The 15568-nt window shown below is 44.8% G+C and overlaps 1 protein-coding gene across 1 annotated transcript in view; it reads right to left on the bottom strand.

Annotated features, from left to right (window-relative positions):
• SLC47A2 (solute carrier family 47 member 2) overlaps positions 1–15568 on the bottom strand; it is a 28124-nt gene that overhangs the window by 4811 nt on the left and 7745 nt on the right. Inside the window, 5 exon segments of the mRNA XM_031934343.1 lie at positions 10954–11023; positions 11442–11517; positions 12407–12515; positions 13783–13850; positions 14950–15063. Coding sequence (XP_031790203.1) covers positions 10954–11023; positions 11442–11517; positions 12407–12515; positions 13783–13850; positions 14950–15063 — 437 coding nt within the window.

Raw genomic sequence — 15568 nt, 5'->3', positions numbered from 1 at the left:
TGCTAGCCTGAGGTTGTGGGCCTGTTTGGGAGAAACCATCAACCAGTGGACTAGGCAGGGATTTAAGAGGGAGTTTGATGAGATAAAACAGCCAAGGGAGTGGGGAGGTACTGATAAGGTCTCTACATATCCCAAGCCGACCAGAGGCTGTGCATACAGCATAGCAGAGACCAAGCCTCCCACATGTTCCTGGACAGTGGAGTCTGTCCACATGGGTGAAGAGACCAAAAGTACCCAGAAGAAAGTAAAAGCCAGGACTCACTTGAAAACAGCTGGAACTCTGAATGTGTCTCTAGCCCACACATGGATCTGTCAGCAGAGAAAGGAAGCCTTGCTAGCTATCAGAGGTGTTGAGCACAATCTCTGACCAGTAATTGGCTTGAACACTAACCTCTGCAGACATTTTTAAGCCTAGAAAGATAGAACTTTTTAAACTAGAGAGCTAGACTTAAAAATAAGAACAAGGGGAAAAAAACTGAGCAAGAAAGATCAGCAGCTGCACATTGTAGAGGAGACGGGAGTCACAGAATTAGTCTGTGCAAGTTACTTAACCAACACAATGACATTCCTTGGGTGTAAATCCCACATGCAGCATTATTCTCCAGGATAGACCTGTGGTAGGCCACAAAACAAGTCTCAATAAACTAAAACAAATTTTTTTAAGAGATGGAATCTTGCTATGTTACCCTGGCTGGTCTTGAACTCCTAGGCTCAAGCAATGCTCTCATCTCAGGCTCCAGAGTACCTGGGACTACAGGCACACGCCATCATGCCTAGCAAATTTTGAAAGACTGAATTCATACAAAGTATGTTCTCTGGCTACAACAGAATTAAATTGGAGATGCTGACCAGAAATAAAACCCCAAATATTTGGAAATTAAATGCACTTCTAAACCATAAGTCAAAGAATAAATCACAAGAGAAATTTAAAAATATTTTGAACTTGAAAATTTTAATGAACATCAAAATTTATTAGATGCAACTAAGGCAATGCTTAGAGGGAAATGTACAGCTTCAAATGCCTGTATCAGAAAAGGAGAAAGGTCTCAAATCAATGACCTAATATTCTACCCTAAGAAGCTAGTAAAGAAGAACAAACTATACCTAAATAAAGTCAAAGGATAAGAATATAAAAGATTAGTGTGGGCCAGGCATGGTGGCTCACACCTGTAATCCCAGCACTTTGGGAGGCCAAGGCAGGAGGATTGCTTGAGGCCAGGAGTTAAGAGACCAGCTTGGGAAATATAACAATACTCTGTCTCTTTAAAAAAAAAAAAAAATTAAAAGTTAAAAAAATAAATAGATAAAAGATTAGTGTGAAATCATTGAAATAAGCAGCAGAAGACTAAAAGATGCATCTATTTTAAAAACTACTTTTCAAGACAGTGTAAGATATAAATAGAAACAACAAAGTTAAGAAACAGCGGGGGATGAAGTTAAAGTTTTAATTAATTTTATCTGCTTGTTTTTGCAATCAGTATTTAGTTGTCATTAGTTTAAAAATAATGGATTATTAGCTGGGCACAGTGGCTCAGGTCTATAATCCCAGCACTTTGGGAGGCCAAAGCTGATGGCTCACCTGAGGTCAGGAGTTCAAGACCAGCTTGGCCAACATGGTGAAACCCCGTCTTTACTAATAATACAAAAATTAGCCAGGCGTGGTGGTGAGCACCTGTAATCCCAGCTACTTGGGAGGCTGAGGCAGGAGAATCGCTTGAACCCAGGAGGCGGAGGTTGCAGTGAGCTGAGATCACACCATTGCACTCCAGCCTGGGCTACAAGAGCGAGACCCTGTCTCAAATAAATAATATTGCAAGCCTCATGGTAACCTCAAAAACCTACAAAAGATACACAAAAAATAAAAAGTATACCACCAGAGAAAATCACCTTCACGAAAAGGAAGACAGGAAGGAAGGAAGAGAAGACTACCAAACCAGAAAATAAATAAAATGGCAGGACTAAGTCCTAACTTACCAATAATAATATTGAATGTAAATGAACTAAACTCTCTAGTTAAAAGACATAGAGTGGCTCAATGGATAAAAAACAAAACCCAATGATCTGTTGCCTACAAGAAGCACACTTCACCTCCAAAGACACACATGGACTGAAAATAAAGAGATGGAAAAAGCTATTGCATACAAATTGAAACCAGAAGTGATCAGGAGTAGCTTATACTTAGACAAAATAGATTTCAAGACAAAAACTATAAAAAGGGACAAGGTCATTGTATAATGATAAAGGGGTCAATTCAGCTAGAGAATATAGCATTTATAAATATATATGTACCCAACACTGGAGCACCCAGATATATAAAGCAGACGTTATTAGAACTATATTTCAATACAATAATAGCTAGAGATTTCAACATCCCACTTGCAGCACTGAACAGATCATCCAGACAGAAAATCAACGAAGAAACATTGGACCTAATCTGCCCTATAGACCAAATAGACCTAATAGATATTTACAAAAGATTTCATTCAGCTGCTGCAGATACACATTCTTCTCAGCATATGGATCATTCTCAAGGGCAGACCATATCTGAGTCACAAAACAAGTCTTAAAATTTTCAGAAAAAATTGAAATCATATCAGGTGTTTTCTCTGACCACAGTGAAATAAAACTAGAAATCAGTAATGAGGAACTTTGGAAACTGTACAAACACATGGAAATTAATATGTTCCTGAATGATCAGTGGGTCAATAAAGTAATTAAGGAAATTTTTAAAATTTCTTGAAACAAATCATAATGGAAACAACATATCAAAATCTATGTGATACAATGAAAGCAGTACTAAGAGAGTTTATAGGAATAAGCACCTACATCAAAAAGTGGAAAAACATCAAATAAATAACCTAATGATACATCTTAAAGAACTAGAAAAGCAAGAGCAAAGCAAACCCAAAATTAGTAGAAGAAAAGAAAGAATAAAGGTCAGAGCAGAAATAAGTTAAATTGAAACAAACAGATAAAAAAAAATACAAAAGATCAATGAAATGAAAAGTTGTTTTTTTGAAAAAATAAAATAGGCAAACCTTTAGCCAAAGGAAAAAAAGAGAAAAGATAAAAAATAAATAAAATCAGAAGGGAAAAAGGAGACATAACTAATACCAAGAAATGCAAAGGATCATTAAAGACTACTATGAGCCAACTATATACCAATAAATTGGAAAACCTGGAAGAAATGGATAAATTCCTAAACACATACAACCTACCAAAATGCTACCATGAACAAATCTGAAACCCGAACAGACCAATAACAAATAATGAGATTGAAGCTACAATAATAAGTCTCCTATCGTTTCTCGGCCTTTTGGCTAAGATCAAGTGTAATAGTAAGTCTCCTAGCAAAAAAAAGCCCAGGTCCCAATGACATCACTGCTGAATTTTACTAAACATAGGACCAATACTAGTCCCATTCAAATACAGGAGGGAGGACTATTTCCAAACTCATTCTATAATGAGGACAGTATTCATACCAAAACCAGACAAAAACACATCAAAAAAAGAAAACTACAGACCAGTATCCCTGATAAACATTGATACAAAAATCCTCAACAAAAATACTGGCGTACCGAATTCATCATGACCAAGTGGGATTTATCTCTTGGATGTAAGGATGGTTCATCATATGCAAACCAATCAATATGATACATCATAACAAGACAATGAAGGACAAAAACCATATGATCATTTCAATTGATGCTGAAAAGCATTTGATGAAATTCAATATCCCTTCATGATAAAAAAAAAACCCTCAAAAAAACTGGGTATAGGAGGAACATTAACACAATAAACGCCTTATACAACAGACCCACAGCTAGTATCATGCCAAACGGGAAAATTGGAAACCTTTCCTCCTAAGATCTGGAACAGGACAAGGATACTCACTTTCACCACTATTATTCAAAATAGTACTGGAAGTCCTAGCTAGAGCAGACGAGAGAAATAAAGTGCATCCAGATTGAAAAGGAAATCCAATTATCCTTGTTTGCAGGTGATATCATCTTTTTTTTTTTTTTTTTTTTTTAAGAGACAGAGTCTTACAGAGTAACTCTGTTGCCCATCCTGGAGGATTCAGGCACTTCTCTGTCTTAGCCTCCCAAGTAGCTGGGATCGCAGGCCTGCACCACAAAGCCCAGCTAATTTTTGTATCTTTTTAGTAGAAACGGGGTTTCACCATGTTGGCCAGGCTAGTCTTGAACTCCTGACTTCAAATGATCTGCCCACCTCGGCCCCCAAAATGTTGGGATTATAGGCATGAGTCACTGTGCCCAGCTGGTGATATCATCTTTTTATGTATTTATTTAAGAGACAGGGTCTCGCTGTGTCATCCAGGCTGGAGTGTAGTGGTGCATTCACAGCTCACTGCAGCAGCCTTGACCTCTTGAGCTCAAGCAATCCTCCCACCTTAGCCTCTCAAGTAGTTAGGACTACAGGCATGTACCACCACACCTGGTTACTTTTTTATTTTAGTAGAGATGTACCACCATTCCTGGCTAACTTAAAAATCTTTTTGGAGAGACAAGGTCTCACTATTTTGCCCAGGCTGGTCTCAAACTCCTGGCCTCAAGCAGTCCTCTTGCCTCAGTCTCCCAAAATGCTGGGATTACAGTTGTGAGCTACCATGTCTGGCCCAGATGATAGGATCTTATATTTGGAAAAACCTAAAGACCTCCACCAAACAACTATTAGAACTGGTAAGTCCAATAGTTACAGTATACCAAATCAACATACAAAAATAAGTGGCAATTCTATATGCCAACAGTGAACGATCTGAAAAATCAAGAAAGTATTCTCATTTACAATAGCTCCAAGTAAAACACTGAGGAACAAACTTAACCAAAGAAATGAAAGATGGCCAGGCACAGTGGCGGCTTATGCCTGTAATCCTAGCACTTTGGGAGTCCAAGGTGAGTGGATCTTTTGAGGTTAGGAGTTCAAGACCAGCCTGGGCAATATGGCAAAACCCTGTCGCTACAAAATATACAAAAATTAGCTGGGTGTGGTGGCGTGCATCCGTAGTCCCAGCTACTTGGGAGGCTAAAGTGAGAGGATCACTTGAGCCCAGGAGGTCAAGGCTGCAGTAAGCCATGATCATGGCACTGCACTCCAGCCTGAGTGACAGAGTGAGACCTTGTCTCAAAAAAAAAAAAAAAAAAGAAAAATGAATAATCCCTGCAATGAAAACTATGAAACATTGATGCAATAAATTGAAGAGAACACACAAAAAATGGATATTCTATGTTCATGGATTGGAATAATTAATATTGTTTAAATGTTCATACTACCCAAAGCATTCTACAGATTCAATGTAGTCCATATTAAGATACCAATGACATTCCTCACAGAAATAGAAAAAATAATCCTAAAATGTACATGGAACCACAAAAGACCCCGAATAGTTAAAGCCATCCTGAGCAAAAAGAACAAAACTGTCACACCTGTAATCCCAGCACTTTGGGAGGCCAGGGCGGGCGGATCACGAAGTCAGGAGATCGAGACCATCCTGGCTAACAGGGTGAAACCCTGTCTCTACTAAAAAAATAAAAAATAAAAATAGGCGCCTGGCAGCCTGTGGTGCCGGGCGCCTGTAGTCCCAGATACTCAGGAGGCTGAAGCAGGAGAATGGCGTGAGCCTGGGAGGCGGAGCTTGCAGTGAGCCGAAATCACACCACTGCACTCCAGCCTGGGTGACAGAGCAAGACTCCATCTCAAAAAACAAAAAAAACAAACAAACAAACAAAAAAAAAATGGAGGAATCACATTACCTAACTTCAATTTATACTACAGAGCTGTAGTAAGCAAAACAGCATAGTACTAGCATAAAAACAGACAGACTAATGGAATGAAATAGAGAACCCAGAAGTAAATCCATGCATCTACAGTGAACTCATTTTTGACAAAAGTGCCAAGAGCATACATGGGGAAAAGGACAGTCTCTTCAATAAATGGTGCCAGGAAAACTGGATATTCATATGTAGAAGAATGAAGCTAGACCCCTATCTCTCACCATATACAAAAATCAATTCAAAATGGACTAAAGACTTGAAGACCTCAAACCATGAAACTACTAGAAGAACAACTTTGGGAAAACTCTCCAGGAAATTGATCTGGGCAAAGATTTCTGAATAATACCCTCAAAGCACAGGCAGCCAAGGCAAAAATGGACAAATGAGATCACATCAAGTTAGAAAGCTTCTGTACAGCAAAGGAAACAATCAACAAAGTGAAGAGACAACCCACAGAATGGGAGAAGATATTTTTTCATACTATCAATCTGATGAGAGATTAATAGCCAGAATATGTAAGGAGCTCAAACAACTCTATAGAAAAAAATCTAATCCAATTTAAAAATGGACAGAAATAGAAAAAATAATCCCAAGATGTATAAGACATGCAAATGGCAAACAGATATATGAAAATGTGCCCAACATCACTGATCATTAGAGAAATGCACATCAAAACTACAATGAGATATCATCTCACAGCGGTTAAAATGGCTTCTATTCAAAAGGCAGGCAATAATGGATGCCAGGGAGGACATGAAGAAATGGGAATCCGTTGGTCGGGCGCGGTGGCTCACGCCTGTAATCCCAGCACTTTGGGAGGCCCAGGTGGGCAGATCACCTGAGGTCAGGAGTTGGAGACGAGCCTGACCAACATGGAGAAACCCCGTCTCTACTAAAAAAAATACAAAATTAGCCGGGCGTGGTAGTGCATGCCTATAATCCCAGCTACTTGGGAAGGCTGAGGCAGGAGAATCACTTGAACCTGGGAGGCGGAGGTTGCAGTGAGCGGAGATCGTGCCATTGTACTCCAGCCTGGGTGACAAGAACAAAACTCCATCTCAAAAAAAAAAGGGAACCCTTGTACATTGTTTGTGGGAATGTAAATTAGTACAGCCACTGTGGAGAACAGTATGGAAGTTGCTCACAAAACTAAGAACTACCACGTGATCCAGCAATCCTACTGCTAGGTAGATACTCAAAAGAAAGGAAATTAGTGTAGTGAAGAGATACCTGGACTCCTATTTTATTGCACTATTCACAATAGCCAAGATTTGGAAGCAACCTAAGTATCCATGAACAGATGAATGAAGAAAATGTGGCACGTATATCCAATGGAGTACTATTCAGCCATAGAAAGGAATGGGATCCTGTCATTTGCAACAACACGCATGGACCTGGAGGTAATTATGTTAGGTGAAATAAGCCAGGCACAGAAAGCCAGACTTTGTACGTTCTCACTCATTTGTAGGAGACATAAATTAAAACAATTGAACTCATGGAGATGGTGAATAGAATGATGGTTACTGGAGGCTGGGATGGATAGTGGGAGAGGGAATGGGGATGGCTAATGGGTACAAATATATAGTTAGAATGAATAAGATCTAGTATTTGACAGCACAACAGGGTAATTATAGGCAACAATAATTTATTATACATTTTAAAATAAAAGTATAATTGGATTGATTGTAACATAAATGATTAATGCTTGAGGTAATGAAAACCCCATTTATCCTGATTATTAGGCATTGCATGCCTTATCAAAATATCTCATGTATCCCATAAATATATACATCTAATATGTACTATTAAGATAAAGAAATAACCAGAGAAAATTAATAAAAACAAAAGTTAGTTCTTTCTTAAGATCGATAAAATTGGCCGGGCACGGTGGCTTACGCCTGTAATCCCAGCACTTTGAGAGGCCCAGGCGGGCAGATCATAAGGTCAGGAGTTCGAGACCAGCCTGGCCAACATGGTGAAACACCGTCTCTACCACAAATATAAAAATTAGCTGGGCGTGGTGGCAGGCGCCTGTAGTCCCAGCTACTCGGGGCTGACGCAGGAGAATCACTTGAACCCAGGAGGCAGAGGTTGCAGTGAACTGAGATTGTGCCACTGCACTCTAGCCTGGGCAACAGAGCAGGACTCCATCTCAAAAAAAAAAAAAAAAAAAAACAGAAAAAGAAAAGATCCATAATATTGACCCGCACTTACCAAGGATCTGAGCTTGGTAAAATGAAAACAAAATATAAAGAGCATTAGACATAGATTACCAAAATCAGAAATGAAAATGAGAGCATCACTGCTGACCATAAAGAAGAAAATTAAAGGAAATATGAAGAGGAACTTCATGCAAAAGAATTAGACAATTAAGGTCACGTGAATAAATTCCTAGAAAGGCACAAATTACTAAAACTAACTTAACAAGAAATGGAAAATCTAAATAGACCTATACCAAGTAAATAGATTGAATTTATAATTTAAACTCTTCTGACAAAAGCCCAAGCCAGCATTACTTTACCAATGAATTGTATTCAATATTTAAATAAGAAATAATGCCAATTCTTCACAAACTCTTTTAGAAAGTACCAGAGGAGAGAATACTTGCAAACTCATTCTGTAAAGTCAATGTTACCCTTATACAAAAGCCAGATCAAGATAACAAGGAAAAAATAGAAATTACGAGTATTCCTCATGAACACAGACTCAGAATTTTTAACAAAATATTAGCAAACCAAATTTAGTAATATACAGAAAATATATACACCATGATCAAGAGAGGTTTATCTGGGCTGGGCACAGCGGCTCACGCCTCTAATCCCAGCAATTTGGGAGGCTGAGGCAGGCGGATCACGAGGTCAGGAAATTGAGACCATCCTGGCCAACATGGTGAAACCCCACCTCTACTAAAAATACAAAAATTAGCCGGGCGTGGTGGTGTGCGCCTGTAATCCCAGCTACTCAGGAGGACGAGGCAGGAGAATTGCTTGAACCCAGGAGGCGGAGATTGCAGTGAGCCGAGATTGCGCCAGTGCACTCCAGTCTGGTGACAGAGTGAGACTCCATCCCAAAAAAAAAAAAAAAGAGGGAGGTTTATCCCAGAAATGCAATGTATAACACCTGAAAATCAATTAATGCAAAACACCATAGTAATAAAGAACAATTAATGCAAAACACCATATTAATAAAGAACAAAACTACATGATTATTTCAATAGAAGCAGAAAAAGCGTTCCACAAAATCTAGCACCCAATCGTGAGATGTCTCAACAAGCTAGGAATAGAAGGGATCTTTCTCAACCTGAAAAAGGGCATTTAGGAAAATCCTACAGATAACATTTAACACAGAAAGACTGAATACTTTGAATACTTTCCCCTTAATAGTGGAATCAAGGCACAGATGTATGCTCTTTACACTTCAATTCAACATTGTACTGGAGAGTTGGGCACAGTGGATTACATGCTTGTAATCCCACCACTTTGGGAGGCCGAGGCGGGCAGATCACTGGAGGTCGGGAGTTTGAGACCAGCCTGACCAACATGGTGAAACCCCGTCTCTACTAAAATACAAAAATTAGCCGGGCGTGGGGGTGCATGCCTGTAATCCCACTACTCGGGAGGCTGAGGCATGAGAATAACTTGAACCCAGGAGGTGGAGGTTGCAGTGAACCAAGATCACACCACTGCACTCCAGCCTGGGAGACAGAATGAGACTCTGTCTCAAAAAAAAAAAAAGTATCCTATGACAAAAGCAATAATGGGCTCCATAAAGTAGTTTCGTTTAATGTTCCTTGATAAAGGCCACAAATATGATGCCAGAACACAGCCCAGAGAAGGCATTTCTGCTGAGGCTAAGCACATGTGACCCAAGCTTGTCGCTTTCTGAATGCCCAGCTGTATTCAAAAATAAATCCTACAATAGTTAGTGAACTGGATGGAGTGCACAGAGGCCTTTGGAAAAATCCTCCATAAATATGATTTATTTCAGTAGATTTGCAATGAGTTGGTAATTATTATGCGAGTGTTTTTCCCCAGGTGGGGAAAGAGCTGGAGTGTGCCAGTGTTCCATGTTGCTAATTAAGGGCATATCCTTCTGCAGAGCTATGGGAATGTATGCAAGGGGTGTGTTCCTGAAGAATTCACAGAACTCCAGATGCAAAGTCGGAGAGCTGTGAGTTCAAATTCTGCTTATTAAGCAAGAGTTTGGTGTTTCGGGTTTTGTTGTTTTCTCTTGTTTTTAAAAAATCATAGCTGGGTACCGTAGTTCATGCCTATAATCCCAGCACTTTGGGAGGCTGATACGGAAGGATGACTTGAGCCCAGGAGTTAGAGACCAGCCAGGGCTTGGAAGATAAACCTGGCAGCTCCCGAGGTCAGCCCTGCCTCCACTGTGCCAGTCTTCCTCTGGCCCAGTCTGGTGATTCAGGCCAACGTTGGAAGGCCTACCAGGAGAGGACTCCATCTACCATAGTGTGACCCTGTCTCTACAAAAAATACAAAAATTAAAAAATTAGCTGGATGTGGTGGCATGCACTTGTAGTCCCAGCTACTCAGGAGGCTGAGGTGAGAGGCTCACTTGAGCCCAGGTGGTTGAGGCTGCAGTGAGCCATGATCGCACCACTGCACTCCAGCCTGGGCGACAAAGCGAGACCTTGTCTCAAAAAAAAAAAAAAGAAAAATCACATAATACAAATCTGTGTTAAATGACATCTGTCCTTTAGTGATCGAAGAAGCAGAAAGTCCAGGTCCATCTGTGTTCTGGGTGGGCTCGTTCTCTTGTAGAAATGTCCCTCTGTGCTGGCAACAGGATATGGTTGCCATTCAGCTCCTGGCCAGCCTGGGGCATAGGTCAATGTCATGGTCCCTGCTCATGAGGAATCGGGAAGAAAAAGATTTGTGGCTTTACACTGCTGCAATTTTTCAGTTCTTTGCTAATCTGCATTCACTTTTGAGCTGTGTAAATGGCAGAAGAAGAGGGAAATCATTGTTTGAAATAAGAATGGAACTATTATCAGCAAATACTTTGGGCACGTACTATACAGTTAGCCCTTCACGTGTATTAACAAGTTCATCCTCACAGCCCTGCAAGGTCTTGAGGAGGGCACAAGTACATAAATCATGTGGCGGGGAGTCAGGCTTTGGATCAAAGTGGTACTTACACAGACGGCCTCAAACACGTGAAAGACGCTATAAACCGGCAAGACCTGGCTCACCAGGGCAATGACATCTCTGCAGAAGAAATGAGAAAGCATTAAGACACAGACGTATCCTTTGAGACCCGTTTATATCCCTTCTATTCCACACCCCACCCCCACAAGAAAAAGCTTTGGAATAGAGGTAGATCCCCCACACAAATGTAACTGGCACTGCTAGCCCAGAGTTTTCTGTGTCTGTGGGTCACACCCAAACCTTCAGTAGAGCTCCCACAGTTTTGGACTGCCCTTCAATTAGCCTCTTGTCTATGGACAGGCACTAAAGGCCTAGGGTGGACAGACAGTGGTTGGCTTCCTCTCAGTGACAGCCAAGCCTGGGCTCTTCCTGCTTCCTTTGGGCCGAGCACTGAGCCAGGCCTGTGAAAAATCTGAGGACAGGCTGGAAACCACTTTTGACATTTTCCAAAAGTCAGCATAGAAAACTGATTACCTACTCATCACTGGTAAAAATATGCCCCAGCTGATTTTTCAGGATGCTTATGATGGTGCCCAGGACCACGGAAATGCCAACTGGAAGAGACAAAAGGTGCAGCAATGACAGACCCCGAGCCAGGGAGCACCCCTGCTCAGATCAGCAAAGGGCTGGCCCCTCCATCAGTGCAAGTCAGCCCAGCCCTCTGCAACCAGGTGCCTTTTGTCACGGGCCCTGATGTTCCCTGCATCCGAGGCGTTCATTTGGGCTAGACAGTCTTGTAGGAAGGGCAGAGTAGAAAATGCTTCGACTCCAGTGGTTCTCAGAGTGGGCGGCACACTGATCCAGCAGGAACATCACCTGGGAACTTGCTAGAAACAGATTCTGAGACCCTGCCTCTGACCTACTGAATCAAAGCCTGCTGGTGAGATCCAGCAATCTGTGACCAGCCCTCGGGGATTCCGGCGCAGGCTACAGCCTGAGAACCATTACAGGGAAGCCCGTCTGAGCCTTCCAGTCTCAGAAAGCACAGCCACGATGTCAGAAGACACGAGTGGCTCCTTCTCAAGAGTGGGTTGGCAGCTGCTGGCCTCATGGGGGTGCTGGGAGGGCCAGGCTTGCAGAAGGACTCTGGACAGCTGGAAGGAGAGTGCTGGGCGGGAAGGGCCTTCAAAGAGTCAGGCTTTTCTCTAAGGTAAGTGGTAGAAGCCAGCTGTCTCCAGAAGAGTCCCAGAATCACAGCAGCAGGGAAGGAGTGAGTGGGGATGGGGAGAAGGTGGTGGGAGGATCGCTTGCTGCTCAGAGGGAGGCAGCTGTCAGCTTAGCAGCAGAGGCTGGCCTGGGTCAGATGGCAGGTCCAGCAGGCTTGGAAGATAAACCTGGCAGCTCCCAAGGCCAGCCCTGCCTCTACCATGCCAGCCTTCCTCTGGCCCAGGCTGGTGACTCAGGCCAATGTTCAAAGGCCTACCAGGAGAGGATTCCACCTACCTATGCAGAGCACGCCCGAGATGGCCGAGCGCTTGGCCTGCGCAGTGTCCGCAGCCCCCAGAGCCATTCCCACTCGGACACAGACCCCGATGCTGAACCCCAAGGGAATCTGGGATCAAAGATAAGAAAGCACTGTCAGTGGGCCCAACCTCCAACCCCTGGAGTCCTGAGCCAGCCTGGGCCAAGAGGGACGGGAGCGGGAAGGCAGGGCAGATCTCAGGCATGCAGCATAAGAGGTATGTCACATTCTTGCTGCTGACAATGAGGCAGGGAGAGCTGGGGCTGGGAGAAGGGTGGGGGTACCCCCGCAGGAGCCAACCAGTCCCACCACCACCTGCGCCATCAGAGGCAGCACAGGCAAGCAGGCCTTGCAACCGAAATCACTGTGTTGTCAAAAGCAAATGAGTAAACAGATTTTAAAGAGGCGACTGTGGTGTTAGTCCCGGAAAAGCTCCCTGTAAGAAAAAAGAGATTTCAGCAGAAACCATTTGTAAAAATAAGAATCTCTAAATTGGTTTTGTAATGTAGATTTTTGTGACTCCTTTGCTTAAAGCTTGGGTCAAGGATAACATGCAGATGCGTACCGGAGTGACATGGGCTGCGTAAGCAAGATGATGGCTGTGTCTCTGTGGGGAGTAGAGGGGAGGTGGGGGCTGCGGTGGAGGAGAGCCCATGGCCCTGGTGGGGATGCTGTCACCCAGCTCTGGCCGACTGCAGGGTGCAGGAATGTGGGCCACTGCTCAAGGGAATGTGCTTTTTTTTTTTTTTTTTTTTTTTTTTTGAGACAGAGTCTCACTCTGTTGCCCAGGCTTGAGTGCAGGGGCACGATCTCGGCTCACTGCAACCTCCACCTCCTGGGTTAAAGCGAATCTCCTGCCTCAGCCTCCCAAGTGGCTGGGACTACAGGCCTGCGCCATCACACCCCGCTAACTTTTAATATTTTTAGTAGACATGGGGTTTCACCATATTGGCCAGGTTGGTCTTGAATTCCTGGCCTTGTGATTCGCCCACCTCAGCCTCCCAAAGTACTGGGATTACAGGCATGAGCCATGGTACCCGGCCTGGAATGTGCATTTTTTTAAGAAAATTCAAAAATAAGATTCTGATGTGAAATCTCCCAATTTTAAAATAATGCTAATTACTTTTTAAAATTCCAGCATCTATGGGTGAAACATCACCCTTAATGGACAGGTTGTGGGCACCAGTGTGTGGGCCCTGGCATATGCTGAGCAGGGCCTGGACCTGGTGGGCACGAGAGGCCCAGGGCGGTCCCTTGGGAGACAGAGACAGCCTTAGGTGACAGCCTGCCCCCCTCCTATGACACCTCCAGCCATCAGGTGGGGGATCTGGGGAAGGCACCCCTTCAGTAGCCTTACCATGTAGGTCACAGTGGCCACCTCATAGATGACAGCCTGGGCGGAGAGATCCACCACGCTGAGCAGCCCTGGAGGAGAGGCCTGCTGTGAGCCCAGCCCACAGCCCCAGACTCCCAGACCCTGCGCCAACAGGATGCTGCTCCGCTTTGGGGACTCGTGCAATTTTTATTGTTTTTCCTTGAGACGGGGTCTCACTCTAGCCCAAGCTGGAGTGCGATGGTGCAATTATAGCTCACTGCAGCCTCCACCTCCTGGCTTAGGTGATCCTCCCACCTCAGGCCCCCAGGTAGCTGAGACTACAGGTGGTGCCATCACACCCAGCTAATTTTTGTATTTTTTGTAGAAACAGAGTTCCACCATGTTGGCCAGGCTGGTCTCAAACTCCTGGCCTTAAGTGATCCACCCACCTCGGCCTTTCAAAGTGCTGGGATTACTGGCGTGAGTCACTGAGCCCGGCTGATTTTGAAGGGCAGATTGGTAACAATGACAACAAAAAGATTCCTGCCTCGCCTTCAGCCTGTTAGGAAAATGCTGCCCAGTGCCCTGGGGGCCCCTGCAGGCTTCCCTGTGTGGTCTGTCTTTTCAGATGAACTTAGGGTGGCCGTGTGAGGGAGGAGACAGAGCGCGGGACCAGGGTCCGGCAACTCGAGTTCGGTTCTCGGCCCTCCCGCTGATTTTCTATTTGTGGAGTTGCTCTGTTCTTGCGCCCCATGTTCTCATCTGCAAACGCAGGGCAGGGCAGGGGTTCTCATATTCAGGCTGCCTGGAGTCCTCCCTTCACCGAGTGCTCTAATGAGCACACACAAGGCAGCAGGTGGGAGGCTCACACTGGCAAGCCCGGGCCTCTGCTCACACCCGCAAACCAGCTCAATCTCTCTCTCCTCTGTGCCTCAGACACCTCCCACAGGCGCCTGCTCCGCCTGGCCCGTGCTGGGATTCAAGCACGAAGGGCCCAGGCCTGCCTCCTGGACGCTCAGAGCCTAATGGAGAGGCAGACCATAACAGGAGGATCAGCCCCGCTGGGCCGTGGTGCTCTCTGGGACCATGGCTGAGGGCCTGGCCAGTGAAGTCGGAAGGGGGCTGGTGAGCTGCCATCCTGGGGAGGGGGCTTCTGGGCTGGGTGAGCCGCCCACACGCCATTGCGCACCCCCATGCTCTCCCACATACCCATGAGGAAGCTCCCGATCTCATAGGCCCACCACTCAACGCAGATCATGAGCATGCTGGGGACAGCCAGGGAGAAGAAGGGGCCCCAGTCCTGCAGGCACTGGCTGGACCAACCTGGAAACAGAGGCCCCGTGAGCTGACGTCCTGCCCTGCTTGCCCACCCCATTCCTGCTCCCCACAGCCAGGAAGCCCCTAAACAGCTTTGGCTGTTCCTGCTCTGGGGCTTAGCAGGCCCGGGCACTGGGCATTTTGCAGAGGGAATGCGGCTGGTCTAGAGCTGGCGTTGGGGCCCGTGGAGGAGGAGGATGCAGGAACAGGGCACCAGGCTCACCGCCGGTCCACAGGGTGGCCCCAGGGCATGGATGTTGGTCCCCACTCCACCCTCAGCAGTGTGGGATCTTGAGCAACTACCCACCACTCTGCAGGCTCCATTTCCATCTGAAAACCCCAGGCCTTATATCTGCTCTGCCTTCCTGGGGAGTTTTCAGAGGTGGCATGAGATCAAGGACGCTGAAGGGAAACACACCGCAGATGCGCCGGGCAAGCTTGGAAAGGGCTCAGCCAGGGCCCTGCCCCACGTGAGGCCCCAGGGGCCTGCAGAGCTGTTGCTGAAATGCCT

This window comes from Piliocolobus tephrosceles, chromosome 16 (assembly GCF_002776525.5).
Source record: "Piliocolobus tephrosceles isolate RC106 chromosome 16, ASM277652v3, whole genome shotgun sequence".
Lineage (NCBI taxonomy): Eukaryota > Metazoa > Chordata > Mammalia > Primates > Cercopithecidae > Piliocolobus > Piliocolobus tephrosceles.
The sequence above is the reverse complement of the archived record's forward strand: the minus strand, read 5'-3'. Positions and strand labels throughout refer to the sequence as shown.